We start from the raw sequence: 15,477 nt of genomic DNA, 5'->3' as shown, positions 1-15,477 counted from the left end.
TCTATGTTAAGGCATCAATGCTTCATGAAAAGGATGTAATTAAGACATGGTTGTTCGTTGAAATTGAAGTCTCTAGAATTGCTTAGTTGTTAAGAATTTAAAAGCGTTCATACTAATTAATTAGTTTCAATAAAATTATTTGGATACACAAAACTGACATACGTACTTATGGACATATTTTTTAGTTTAGGAAAAAGTTAAAGAATTAGTTAGATAAAGAAACATATTTGAATGGTTGGTAGGAGAAATTGCCAGAGAATTAAGAAAAGGGCACACAAGGTTTGTAAGGAAATTGGATTCAATCGCTAGAAACGGGGTGGTGTGGAAACTGCCTCACATTGTGCATGAGTTACACGGACAAGTATATCAATGCCACCAATCTTTTGCTCATGCAATCTTTATGTTCCCTAATAACCCCATGCACTTATCACAATGTGCCATAGTGAACATTCATGCGTTACCTCCATTCCCTCAGGCCACTATTATTCTCCCACAATCCCCGCAAGCTACCAGTCCTGACTATCTTACTTATGATCTGTTGCAAGAAATTGCATGAGGTACTTAAATTATTGGATTAACATAAACTCTTACATTAGACTTAGGCCTTCCACGGTGGAGAATAACTAATCATAAAATAGGAAAAACGAAAAATTAAGTAGGTTCCACAGTTAATAGTACAATTCAGCTTTATTGTCACTATTGTAGCAATAATATTATCATAGGAATCAAACTCATCAAGGGTTTTGATTTCTGTTTATATGAATCAAACCACCAGAGCATTGTGGAAGTTCTACTTCCATAGTGGTATGGATAATGATTTGTGTTCCCTCCATAGAGGAACCTACTTGTTCCCCCACTTATAATTAATATATCTTCGTCGTATGAACATCAAAACCGGAACCGTTCATTCTCTTTATCATCATCTAAAGATCATATCTGCAAAATTTCATTTACTTTGGAGGTCAGCTATTCATGTGTGTTAAACCAATCAAAGGCTTTGGTAAAAATTAGCACCTCATGATGAACCATTCATTTGTTTGAGGCATATGAAGGGCTAAAAGACCTCTAAATTAAATGTTTTTTTTTTGTGTGGATATAATCTTTAGTTGATAATAAAGAAAATGTGCAGTTCCGATTATGATTTTTGTACGATAAAGATACATTAATTATAAGTGTGGAACAAATAGGTTCCCCCCATAGGAGGAACAACATTATTATGTGAGTTTGATTCCCCATTTACAAGAGAATCAAGATGTTTGAGTTTGATTGCTATAACATGATTTCTTTAGCGGGGTGTGAGTTTGATTCCCATATACTATAAGAATCAAACTCATGAGACACATTACACTCAGAGTTCAAGTTTAAATTCCGGCCCATTGTGTAAATTTAATTTTAATTCATAAGAATCAAACTCAAATTCCCAACCCATTGTGAAAAGGTTAAGTTGGAAATATTTGACCCTCGACAGATTTTACATTTCTGCGTATAAGTGAACAATGAATAAGAAAAAGAATTTTATTATTGAAACTAATAATAATTCATTGTACACTTTTCATAAATGCATTTATTTTAAATATATATAAAAAGTTTACAGTGCACAATAAATTTTTTCTTGAAGTGCCAATAAAAACACTCATAAAAAATTTATATATTTTAAGTCAACTATGAAACGCACGCTACATACTTCGGTACTTGAACACTGATCATGCCAATGGTTAAGTAGGTATATTTTGTTTTTTTATCCAACTCAACAATTGATCTAGTACATAGATGTGAACCAGAAACTGAAAAAGGTCAAGCAAAATTAGTAACGGATACAAGATATACATTGTTTCCCCATTGATCAATTTCCCTTCCATCTCGACTCACTGGTCCTATAGTAGTGGTCAATTAGTAAAACTAGTTGAAGTTTACTATTGGCTTTTCTTTTTTCTTTTTTTAAGTTATTTTCTGTACCTTCTTAAAAACGTTTGTTTGGGCTTTTTAAGGAATTTTAGTGATATATACATCGATCATTACCAATTTAGGATGAATTAGAAAAGCAAATGGGGTAGAACTTGAAAAAATGTTTGCGTGCATGGTCACTCCAATTCAAAAGCAGCAACTCCTATGTTTGATCTTACATTTTCAATACTTTTTTTATTACAACATCAGTGAGGGAAGAAACCAGGCGGTGAATAGGGAAAAGTGGTTATGCGTGAACCCTTTCTTTTTGCCAAAATAAGCCAACCCAACTTGAGATCAAGGGATGGGTTGGCTCCCGAAGGCTGCAAAGAACACCTCTATATTTAGCAAATTTTCAGTGATATTTTTGGCTGAATTTCGTGATAATGTTGTCTTCTTGTCTCTTGGATTTTGGATTTATTACATCACAAGCCCTAAGTTTGGCATGGCGTGTGCTCAAAAACTTAGAAAAAAGTTAAATTTTAGTGCAGATTAGGAAACGTCACAAATAGATGAAAAATTGTCACGAAAAACATAAGGGTCACGTAAACTTTTGTGATGATATTGTTCGGCCACAGCCAACACTCAAAAGTTTCTATTCATTGGGTTGGTTGAGTTCCTATTTTTGAAGCATAAAGCTTCTCCATTGGGTTCGTTTAATCCAACAGCTAGCATTTTATCATATTATAGAAAATTAAGAAAATTAATTGAAAAAAAACCCCACAAATTAATAGATATTTAAGAAAGGAAAACATAAAATAGGATAAATTTAACAAGAATCCATGAATTGGTTCTAACTCATGAAGAACTGGTGCCATTAAAGCTGAAACTAAAACTCTAATTAAGTTAAACACTGATGATATATACAATACACGCATAACATAAACAACATTTTGATTTTGGTTTTTGAGTTTAGTTACTCGACTTCAACATAAATGCTGAACTAAAATAGAAGAGAAGTTTCATTAACCCTAAGACAATTTTTGTCTTCCTTACTGCTAGAATAACTAGCCCTAATTATGAAAACTCTAGCTAACTAACAAGATAAAACCCGCGAGACGGATTCACTAGCCTAGTGAAACTCTCTAGCATATTAACCATATGCACACTAAGCTCTAGTCCTCGTCAGTACTCATATGTATGGACACTCTCACTATCTCTAGTCTGTTGAAGCAGATGATCTCAACATGAAGCTTTCAATTCTCAGCATATGCCGGGCATGTTGTTCCAGTAGCAAGAACCTAGGGAGCGCTTAACTTCGGATGCTGCCGCAGTGTTGGTCTTCACTGATGGTGTCAATGGTGCATTTTGCTGAATCTCTAGACTCACATTGTCACTAGTAACGACACCTGACATCGATGCCCGGTTAGACATGCATCCTTGCACGTACCATGACTCAGACACTGCAGGTGCAGAGGGAAAGTTGAGCAGGCTCAACAAGTCATCATCCATCTCCTCTAATGGATCCTCATTTTGTTTCATGCCTGTGCAACAAAACCACAGGATTTACATAGCATATATATATGGGTATGATCAAATGATAAAAATCGACTTGCTACATTTGTCAAATTTGTTTACTAAATTTTGTTCTCCAAACGTAAAGAGATAGTATTTCAGTTATAATTTGAGCCCACTAGATATTGTCTAACGACTAACAACATAAAATGCTTATATTGTCATACTATTGATTAAGTCGGTTTATAAATGTGTTGTACAATATAACATTAGTCTAACAAGATAATATTACCATAACATGCGTACTCTTCTATTCAATTTGGTGAACAATTTTGATGACACTATTAATTACACTAAAACACAAAAGGCATGCAAAAGTTTTTGTATTTACCAATTGCTGACGGAGAGGAGCTACCATCCCTCTGATTGTCAGCACTATTCTCGCCGCTACTCTTCGATTCAACCTGCACGGTGTCTTCGGCCTCCTTCTCAGCTGACTCTTCCCCCTCCTCTTCCTCCTCTTCCACCATAAGACCTTTCTCTTTACTGGACCACCCTGACGAACAGCTGTTGCCACTCTTTGCTTTCTTATTCGATTTATTCTGAGCCTCCACCAAAACATCATCCAACAGACCACTATTCCCTTGGGACGGCACAGGTGCAATTTCATAGTGATCTCCAGCGGTATAGCCTGAGCCCCCCATCTGACCCTCACCGAGGCCATTAATACTCAGCAGTGTTTGGTTGGAAGGGAGCTCTTTGGACCCTTGAACCAAAGGGGTTGGGTCATAAGTAGGAGTCCCCATGATCATGGAGCTCAGACTAAGATTGTTGTAACCACCAAACCCTCCATGAGAACTGTACTGACCTATTAAGGCTTGGTTTGGAATGTTGCTTTGGTTGAAGAGAGCTGAAGACGATGACGACCCGAATGGAGAAACCGGGGACAAAGGCATAGCAAAGCCACCATTTCCATGGAATTGAGTCATGGGATTGGAGTAAAGAGAAGAAGAAATGTGGTGGTGGTTTTGAAGAAAGTAATTGTTATTAGGGTTTTGGTGGTCTGAGTTGGAGGAGAAAGTACTTGTGATGTGGTCGTAAAGAGAAAGCTGCGAGGGACTGAAATTGTTAGGTTCCCAAGGCTGAGAGGAAGAGAGGAGTGATGAGAATGAAGAAGCAGAAGACGAAGAAGAATGTCTAAGTTGGTGGTGGTACTGGAAGGCGGCAGCCGGTGCTTCTTGTTGAAGGTCACGAGGGTAAACTGGCAAACCGGCTCTCTGGCGACGCTTCATTCTAGTATTCCAGTAGTTCTTTATTTCATTGTCAGTCCTGCCGGGTAACTGATGATCGATGATATGCCAAAAAAAAAGTAACAGATAAACATGAGCTTCAGAGAAAGAGAAAGTCAAACAAATTGAAAATTAAAAAAAAGAAGATAATCAAATAGTTAAGTCCAAAAGAAAATTAAGGGAAATGGGGAATCTGGTCAAAAAAATGAGATCAGTGCCATATATACAATAAGAACACATTAAATTTTTGGCATATACAGGAACAATGGATTCATTATTACTAAAAAAATTTGAGCTAGCAAAACTCAGAAACTAAGATTTTTACACCAAAAAAAAATTTACAAAAAGGGGTTTCAAACTCTGAATCTCTAACTTACTCAGAATTTAGAATTTTATACTTGGTAATCAAATAGAATAAGGAAGCGAATCCTCCACTAGGTTTTTATACATTTTAGACAGATAGTCCAAGAAGACCAAAAAAAGGAAGTGAAAGCAACTCAGGTCACAATCAGAATAAAAGATAAGAAAGAAAAAAGAAAAGAAAAATCACATAAAAAGGTATAGACCAAGGGACAAGAAAAAAGAAACAAAGAAAGAAAAAAAATTATTCCATAGAGAGTACATAAATAAAATAAAATAAAATCCAAAAAATCAAGAAAACCAAAAACAAATGAATGAACAGAAAAAAATTAACCTGAGAAGCCATGCGAGCCCATTTGTTGCCGAACTTAGCGTGAAGCTCGATGATGAGTTTCTCCTCCTCAGGAGAGAGTGAGCCTTTCTTCAGATTAGGCCTCAGATGGTTAGCCCATCTGAGCCTGCAGCTCTTACCGCATCTAGCCAGCCCTGAATTCTTCTGCACCGCATTCCAGTTTCCCTCTCCGTGCTTCTTCACGTACTCAATCAAAATCGCGTCCTCTGCGGCCGTCCAGGGCCCCTTCTTGAGGCCCCGCTGGTGGTGGTGGTGGTGGGAGCCGCCTCTCTGAGCTCCTACCGCCACCTCATGAACTCCGTCCAGGACTCCGCTGTTGAGCATCATGATAATTTTTAGGCCTATACCTAGCTAGCTCTATATTGGTTATATGTGAAGCTACCGGCCACCTATGTTTCTTTCTTAATTCTTCGAGGTTGGTTTTGTTCAATGTGGTTTTTTGTTTTATCGGATGCTTGAAATGTTACTTTGAGAAATTGGGAGAGAGAGAGACAGAGATATATGAAGGTTTGGAAGGGTTGATCTTCTCTCTCCTCTCCCAGGGTGTGAGAGAGAAATGCAAGAGAGAAAGAGGGGAGAGAATTGGAATCCAGAGAGAGAAAGACAGATACAAGAAGCTAGAGCTTAGATCTTGTCTCTATTCTAGCTTTGTTTTTGTTTTAGATAGGGATTTCAGATTTAGAGAGAGAGAGAGAGAGAGAGAGAGAGAGAGAGAGAGAGAGGATGATAGGATGATAGGAGAAAGAAGGGTCTCTGAAGTTTGGGGGCTTTGGTGGGGAGGGTGAGTGTGTGAGGAGAGAGAAGGGAGAGGAGGGGGGTGATTTATTTAGAGGTACGAGCTTCCATTTCGGTCCGGGTTGCATGCTAAGTGGTACGTCCATGGACACGTTTTTTATGTCCACCCTTCATTGCTATTACGCCACACTCTTCCTCTCTTTCACTTCTAGAGCACCATTCTGGACATTTCCACTTCCCCTATTTCTTTTTTCCTATATATAGAAGAAACCCAAGTATTGTAAATTCAAATCATATTCATTTCACTTGTTCTTCTTCTTAGGTCAAACTTCAAAGATACATTTTAAGAAATACGTTTGAAATATACCATATACTAAACCAATTTGGACTACATTTATGAACGGCATTGCTCGCCGGACCTCTCACAAGTTCGGAGTTCATGTGGGGGCCATCAAGAGTTAATTACAAAAGATATCTTATCTTTTTAAGACTAAAACGACACGCGGAATTAAAAGGCGGACGACTTTTCTTGACATTCTTATCCAATCAGTACTGAAAGTTATTATTAGAGTTACGTCAATTGTGGACCAGTGCATTATTAGTTTTTGTCGTATGTTATTATGAAATTCTTGTCGAACTTATCAAGGGAAGAATTCGCATCGCTGTCTTAAATTTATTCCAGGAAAAATTTTCTCTTTATATTTAAATATATTCGAGCATTTTTTATTTGAAAAATAAAAGGACGGAAAAAACAAAGTTATCACGAATTCTCTTTTTCTTACTCCTTCTATAATTAATTACATGGATAGAAAATATGCAAAATTCGACACCAGTTAGCTTATAGTGCTTGCTTAAGTTTTTATTTGCTGGGTGAGTCTATGAATATGATACAAATAGTTTAATTCATCAATCAAGATTAAGTAGTACTATTGAAGTTTACTTGACTCACAACATATTTTAAGAGTATCATCATAAGTTTGTCAACTAATATACTTAACAGTGAAATTTGAGTTACATTGGAAGGAACATTTAAACTTAATCTAGTCCTCACTCGTTTTCACCTTCCTCTCTTGCTATTTGGGCACTTAATGGCAATTTTGTATTTCTATTAAAATGAACGTTACCTTCTCTTTTATTTTGTATGTTTGTGATTACTTTATATTCACTCCCCTTCTTTCCATCAGTAAAGATTTGAATTTGTTTTTCTTCTTTCTATAAAATGTTAATGGCTTTCCTTAAAAACGTATATGCATTTTGACTATATTAATTATTACTTGAACATGGTGTTTTTAGAAAATTTTGTTTATGAGTAATGTGAAATAGTAATTTCTTCTTTCTTAGAAGTTGAGTAGCTTGTTTGGTATGTAAGCAAACAACATGGCTAGAAACTCAATTGGGTCAACCACAATCCTTTGTTCTTTGAATTTCATCCTAAAAGTTATAGAAGTTAACCCTATTTTATTATATTTAGTTGTGGTATGCAGCCTTGTCTGGTACGAAACTATATTCCCCAGGATTTTTTTTTTTTTTTTTTTTTAAGAAAACCTCAACGGTGCAAGGGTATTTTATTGATATCGAAAAAAGGTACACCTAGTAAAAGGGGCATAAACCTAACCCCTTATAATACAAGAAAAAAAGAATAAAAAATACATGAAAAGAACCCCTTATAATACAAGAAAAAAAGAATAAAAAATACATGAAAAGAAGGGAGACATAAACATTACCCTTCTAGAAACAAAAACAAAAAAGATACAAGGAAAAGAGGGGGGGCATGAAACATAATCCTTCTAAAACCGAACCTAAAGGTCTAAATCTGCAAAACAGAACAAGCAACATCACAAGGTTAAGAAAAAAATAAGGAAGTGAGACAAACCTGTATGTCGAGAGACATATTAATTTGAGAAGCATAAGTTAGGTAAGCCAACATAGTCTGAAAGCAAAGCAACACGAACCGTCTATGCAAAAGACAAGCCCATATTAGCAAAATTGTCTGCAATTGTATATTCACCAAGAATAAAATACAATGTTTTTTTTTCTTAAGACCATTTTTATTTATCATTACTAGAATGAATTGTTCTAATTATGCAGTTGAAGTTGTGATGGAGGTATCTAAATGAAATGCTAATTGTTATAGAATTTTGAAGATCAGTTGTGAGTTCAACCACAAGCCGGTGGCCCGATGATAAAGGGCGGATTGCGAGGCTTCTTTTAAACTAAAAACTAGATGTCTCAGGTTCGAAATCTGTTGTTGGTGTGGAAGCCAGACTTGTGGCCAATAAGAAGCTGAAATGCCTCTGTGAGCCTTTCCAGCCCCCGAAAAGTGAGGATAATCGTGACTTACCATCAGTTGTTCCCTTTCAAAGAAAAAATGATAATAAGTTGTGAATTCAATTTATACAGGTTTATTCCCATAAAATTTGTAAGTATTAGAAAATGTGATCGGATTTAATTTAACAATAATGGAATTAGTTTTCTTAGTCTCAAGTTCAGAATTTGTGGATCCATGTTTTAAAATATTGTAATTGTTCCTTAATTACACTTGTAATTGTTACTTAGTTACATTTACAATTGTTACTTAATCGTATTACATGTGTAATTGTCGTGTTAATATCATATTTATACAATAATCTTTTTCAATGCCTATTACATGTAGAAGATTTGTACAATTTACATGATACTTTTAATCACTCGTTTACATTATTTAAATTTGAACTTATTATACTTTACAAACTTTTTTATACATATTTTTCGGTCAAGTAAAGATAACGTCGAAAACAATTGATGACAAGTATTTCAATGAATAATCTATGATATTTTGATTAAGTTAATAATATAAAAAAAACAAATACAGATCGTGACATCTATTTTTCATAAAATATTTTTGTATGAACTTACATATTCGTTTCTTATCAATTTTGTGTCGAAGCTTTGGTTAACAAGTTTGTTCCACAATGTGTTAGCATAGTATACTTTTTTTTGTAGACATTGCATAAGTTGCAAATTCAATTTTTTTCTCATATTACCTTGTACAAAATTAAATAAACAAACAACAGAGAATGAGAAAATCTTTTTTTTTTTTCATTTGAATTTAAGTAACAGAAGCCACATTGGATTTCAAAAAACAAAGAAAATGTACATTTTGTTGATTTTTAAAATCCCAATCACGGGATAATCATGGACTACAAAAGATTGCGGCCCATAAAAGCTTTCAGGCCCATGTAGAATAAAGCCAAATATAAACCATATCTTTTTGAAGAACTAAAGAACTTTAGATATAATAATTTAAAACGCACTACTATAACACTATCAATCAATAACTCAAACACTACAAACTTTTAACTAAAACACTACCCATGCTCTTTAAAGACACAAAAAAAAGGACTTTCAATGACACTTACCAAGGAGTCATTTGAAAATTCTCTCAAATGTATTGCTCTAGTATTTTCTAAGTCCCTTTTTTCTAATTTTGTATTGCATTCCTAACAATTTTAGCCTAATCTCAATGAAACCTTTATAGTCCCATATAAAAGTGCACCAGTAAGATTTGTGATAAAGGTATCTAAAAGCCTTAAAAACATGACCCTAAATACGAAAAGTAATTCCTCTTTCTCTCTCAAATAGTGCGGCGCAACACACACCCACGACATGGAAGTTTCTCAACTTAGATACGAGTCAAGGAGTGATCTTCTGACTTCTAAATACCAACATCAACAAAAAAAATAAAAAAAAACCAAAGGGTAGATATCTTCACCACATCTTCTAACCTCTGCATTATCGCTTACGGCACATCTTCTAACTTGTGCGACCCTGACTTCATACTCTGAAGACCAAAGTAGTACCAGATTCAGTATACCATATGATCTTCAAATCAATTGGTGCCTTTTGCATTCAAATAAGGAAGAATGACTTTTAAAGACCAACTCAACATAGCTAACTCCAATATAAAGTCTGAAAGTATATCTATTGGTCTGTATTAAATCTCTCTTCCACGACATTTCCGCATTTCTTTCTAATCATTGTGCTGGAAACAGAAAAACTTCCTACATTGATTCTCCGGAAGACGAGAAACCTCCTTCTGCATCGTGAATTCAAGTTGTTGCCACTTGTGTTTAAATTCTAACACAATACAATAGAAGTGCAAACCACACCTGGAAAAATTGCTGTGACTCTACTTGCTAGTAACATTTAACAAAGCTAAGTCCTAATAGAGGTCTCGAACCTGTCAAATCTAACAAAGCCGGACTCATTTAGTGTTTCATTTCGTACACAATGAGCATGAGCAGCAATCAAACACCAGTGATGACTCCTCTGTATTACACATAAATTTTCTGATAAGCACAAACCCAATTACCAAATATTTGCCACAGAATTTGAGTATAACAGTTATATTCATGGACTTTCATAAGTCAAAGCAAAAATGTAAACAATGTGCCAACGGGGTTTATAAAAAATTATGATTTACAGGACCATAAAGAACCACATTTTGTTAAACAACTTGAAAAGAGAAGATGCCCGAAGTACCTCCTACACATTGTTCGAATCAAAGCAATGATATATGTCGAGAATCCCCGTTCTTGGTTTGTTTCCTTCTTCAGGCATCAGATGATCTAATGCCAGCACCACAGGGCTTTCCCGGAACCCAAGTTACATCCAAACTTCTGAGATTTTGCAAGCAATTACAACATGTCCTTGATAAAATCAAGATTAAGCGTGTCCTTAACGATAAGGAACAATCCTAGGAAAAGAACAAGGGTTATCCCTGATGACATAATCCCCTGCTCTACTTCTAGAGGGAGCTTTCTCCCACCCCTAGCAGCCTCTATGAGGATGAAAGCCAAGGTACCACCGTCTAAAGCAGGTAGCGGAAGAAGGTTGATTACTGCAAGGTTGAGATTAAGCAAGGCTGCAAACTGATAGAGTCCATCAATATTCGACCTTGCAACTTCTGCCCCTACAGCTATGATTGCAACTGGACCTGAAACCTTACTAGCTGTCTGTGAGAAGTTTAGAACAGTCTGCTTTAAACTATCTAAAACATTAGATGACAAGCCCCAAAATTCTCTCCCAGTATAATTAAAAGCTTCAGAAACACTTTTAGGTTTAACTTTCGTAAACTTAACATTTGGCGATAATTGCACTCCGATTTTGCCTGTTCCATCATAATTCTCATCCGGTGTGATCCCAATTTCAAAATCCTGCTGTCCCCTCGCGACCTTAAGAACCACATTTCTTTTGGGATTCTGCTTAATCACATCAACAATCTCTGAAACACCATTAGGACCTCCTCTTGGCAATTCATTTCCGTTAACCTTAAGGATCACATCGCCGGCAAGCAACCCATCTCGGGAAGCAGCGGAGAAAGGGCGAACCTCGGGCACTAGCACCCCAGGATAGGCCTCTTGTACAGGCAAACCAACAGACAACACTTGAGTAAATATTATAAGATAGGCAAAAATAATATTGGCAACCACACCAGCTGAAACCACAATTATTCTATCCAATATTGGCCTGTTCTTAAGCAGATTCTTATCGTCAACTGGAATATCACTATCTGGATCATTATCTGGAAACCCCACAAACCCACCTAGAGGAAAAGCTCTAATAGAATACTCCACATTGTTTGCATTGAATTTAGCTAAAATTGGACCAAAACCAACTGCAAACTTACTTACATGGATGCCTTGGAGATAAGCAGCCAGGAAGTGACCGCTCTCATGGACAACAATTATGGCCGTTAACACAGCAGCCGCCTCCAAAACAGACTGAGCACTTTCAAAGTTGCCATAGTCGAACCCAGGAATCGCACAAGTCCTAAACTTGAACCTTTTCCCATGTGGGCACCTGCCATTTTCAGAGAAAAATCGATCCTTGCAGTGAAAACCAAGGTCTGGTGAAGAAAATGAGCAGCAAATGGAAGAAGATGGAGGTTTTGGGTGGTGGGTTTTGGGTTTTGATGGAAAATCAGATATGGGTAATTTGGAATTGGATAACTTGATGAGAGAGAAAGAAGAGGAGGGTGGAGAAGCTGAGAGATTAATGATCATGGTTTATTTTCTGTGGTTTTTTGGTAGGGGGTTGTTTTAAGAAGGTGAGGTTTGGTTTTGTGATGGAGGAGGGATTGGATAATTCATAATCTCCTTTCCCTTTTGGGTTTTGTGGAGGGGAACTCAACTGACTCATATGTCTTCCCCCCCTCATATTTCTCAGCATTCGGGTGTGTCGTGTTATCTGTGCTTTCTTTTGTTTTTGGATTGAAGTTTCTGTGCATTTTAGATGGGCCTGTGGGCTGTGTCGTCGATAAAAAGGTCGTGTGATCCGATTTGGTTAAGTACATAAGACAGAACCATCGACGACGTTTTTGTAGCGATACTTCAAGTAAATCATACATCGTTATGTGAAAAATTCTTTTTTTAATTACCTGCAAGGTTTGATTTACGGTCGAAAATCTTAAACGTTAAGACTCTTTGATTTTATTTATAAAAGAACAAATAATTAAGTTTGTTGAGTAATTAGAAAGATAGACATATTAATGCATAAAACTAAAGTTTTATTGTTGATATTTTGAGTTTGAGTCAGAGCAATTGAACTTGGGCGAAAAGAGGCAGACGGACTGCCTTAACACCCACAAATTTTAAATTTTATTATTTGAATAATTTCACAATTTTATAGTGGCTATACTTATCATTTTTTGGTGTGTCCAAATGAGTTTCACCCTAAAAAAATTGGAGTTGTACACAATTCCCATGACTCAAGGATGGCTTTTGCTTTTCGTTGTTCAAAATCCATATCCATTTTATGATAGTTTTCATTTAAAGGTAAGAGGGCCCTAAAACTTGACCCGATGGTGTTTCCCCATGGTTTACTTGGCCCAGTTGAGGTTGCCAGAATGCTTTGGATACATGATGCACGAGGGTTTAAGTTCTTATCTTCTTCATCAGCAGGTGTGTGTTCGTCTCATATTGGTTTGATTGCTTGGAAACTTGCGTATAAATCTGAGTATGCTAAGTTTATAGGGAGTTTTAACGAAAATGGCCTAGCACTATCCATTCTTAATCAAAAGGACATTTTGTGTATGAAAAGTCCATGATGGATCAAGATCTTTTCTTTATATACTCTTATGTCATTATTTAATTATTGTAACGGGATCCACAATGATGTTGATATTTCTATCTGGAAATACATTATTTTACATGATGTTGTTCAACTTATGTTAATTTGCTGCCAGCTCTTCATGGTTCCATCATGTTGTCAATGTTATGCAGCTCTTCTTCTATCAAATTGTTCTAGTACTGTTCATCACCTTCTACTAGCTCTGCATCTCTTTCTCTATCTTTTTTCACCTTGTAGTACATTTCTGCTATTTCTTCTTTGAAATCTTGAGGCTTCCAATAGGGCTGATGACTGATCCTTGTCTTACTGTAACTATACATTTCTTCTTATTTTGCTACTAATACCATTTCATATCTAAAATCTTTAAACTCATCTAATGCTAGCATTTGGATCCCTCGAAATTTTAGAATATTTTTGTATGAAGGAGTCTACCTATGTAAGGAGATAGGGGATAGTCTAAAGGACTCTTCATTAATCATGGCTATATGCCTAGCTTTCTCCTGGTGGTTGTGGTTGACAAGGTCTACAAGGACAATAATATATGTTGTTCATACAAAATAAACAAGTGTGATATCAGTTGTGTTAATGACTTCCGTCCTCAAGGTACTTTACTATTATAATTATACTATTAAAATGCTAAACTTGGCTCTGATACCAAATTCGCAAAGCATGCCCTATTAAATAGTCGTGGCCATTATAACAACTAGACATAAAACCTTGCACATGGAACTCGACGTGTTTCAGCTTGACGGCCACTCACAATGCATGTATAAGGCCTTAATGGCTAAACTCAGAGGTATGAAGAACTCAGAGGTACCCTGGTTAATGTCCAGTTATTTGTATAGCAAGCATTCAACTATAACAGAGTGCTCGAACAAAGTATGATCGTCAATTTAACAGGTTAATAATATAACTACAATAGTGTTTCCTTATTTTGGACTAGAAGCCTAATTAAACAAACATACTAATAGAAAGAAAAGAAAACTTACTTAAGACTTGGACATTGCTAGAATCTATACACTTGAATTTTTATTGATATATGGAATGTTTACAAAGAAGTGTTTACAAAGGATGCTAGGAAATTTTAGGATGCTTGAGTGTATGAGGATTGAAGTATTGTGTATATGGTGTTGAGATGTTGAGGTTTGTTTGTACAATGAAGGGAACTTCTCTTATATAGACTAAGTGAGAATACTCTGATTTAAAATTTTTACAAATGTATGGTATGAACATCTCCTTGGTACTTGTCATCTTCTACTGTTGCTGAAATTGTCAGCACTGTTTCTGAAACGTGGTCTAACTTATTTGTCTTTTTTTTTTTCTTTTTTTTTTTTTTTTGGGCTTTGCATGTAAACTTGCTTGTCTTGATAAATGCATGTGAGCTTCTTGCATGACTGTCTCCTGTAGCCTAATTTTAGCTTTTGCATGTGATATCCTTGAAATGCTTTTTCCCTTGTCTCCTTTCCCATGCCCAATTTGGGTACTAAAGAATTGTTTTGGTCTGATGATTAAAAGGAAAGTTTTAGTTTTCCAAAGTTTATAATTACAACATATTTATATGTGGCATGCTGTAATTTTCGAGTAATGAGAAATAACTCATTATATGTACAGAACTAATTGCGTTCTACAATATAAAATCATGATAATAATCGTACAAATGTGAAAACTACATAATAAAAGTTTAAGTATTCTTAATTAATTATCTAATTAGGTCATTAGTACTGTGGTAGCAAATTTATGTCGTTTTCAGTCTTGACGAAAGTGTACCTACAAAATAAGTAAACACTTTTGATCAAGGCCAAAGCCACAAGCGAGCCCACGAGGTGTTGGGAGAGGGAGGGGGGGGGAGGGTTTGGCCAACAGATCTTCGATGCCTAAGTTAGTTTCTTTGTAAAAAGAAAGTTTATGACTTAAGTGCGTAGAGCATTCTCATCACTTGTGAATAAAGGTCACGTGTCAACTCCAAGATTTTTGGTACTATATTTGGCTTCACAAGTACCAATTTATTGACCAACTTAACGAATTAGAATACAGTTAATTCCTTAAAATCAAATGCAAAATGTAGCAAAAGATAAGAAAAATGAAAGATCTTTTGTTTGGAAGGAACAAGACGGCTACAACAAAAGGGTTTGCTTGCAAAAGTTAGCTTTTCGAAAGGAAGAAGAAACTACTATTTGGCTTTACAGGGTACTTTGAATTTGAACATTGTCACACCAATTATTAAAGAGATGG

The 15,477-nt window shown here is 35.7% G+C and overlaps 2 protein-coding genes across 2 annotated transcripts; both read right to left on the bottom strand.

The window, feature by feature from the left end:
- Positions 1-2,840: 2,840 nt before the first annotated feature.
- Positions 2,841-5,843, bottom strand: LOC137749311 (transcription factor MYB101-like). Its single transcript, XM_068489404.1, has 3 exons — positions 5,387-5,843; positions 3,791-4,431; positions 2,841-3,428 (listed from the first exon to the last, which is right to left on the bottom strand). The coding sequence occupies exons 1-3, from the start codon at positions 5,725-5,727 to the stop codon at positions 3,148-3,150; spliced, it is 1,263 nt and encodes a 420-aa protein (XP_068345505.1). The 5' UTR covers positions 5,728-5,843; the 3' UTR covers positions 2,841-3,147.
- A 4,611-nt stretch (positions 5,844-10,454) lies between these two features.
- Positions 10,455-12,315, bottom strand: LOC137708134 (probable membrane metalloprotease ARASP2, chloroplastic). The gene has a single exon (XM_068447132.1). The coding sequence runs from the start codon at positions 12,177-12,179 to the stop codon at positions 10,812-10,814; it is 1,368 nt and encodes a 455-aa protein (XP_068303233.1). The 5' UTR covers positions 12,180-12,315; the 3' UTR covers positions 10,455-10,811.
- Positions 12,316-15,477: the final 3,162 nt, after the last annotated feature.

This window comes from Pyrus communis, chromosome 11 (assembly GCF_963583255.1).
Source record: "Pyrus communis chromosome 11, drPyrComm1.1, whole genome shotgun sequence".
NCBI classification, from domain to species: Eukaryota; Viridiplantae; Streptophyta; class Magnoliopsida; order Rosales; family Rosaceae; genus Pyrus; species Pyrus communis.
The sequence above is the reverse complement of the archived record's forward strand: the minus strand, read 5'-3'. Positions and strand labels throughout refer to the sequence as shown.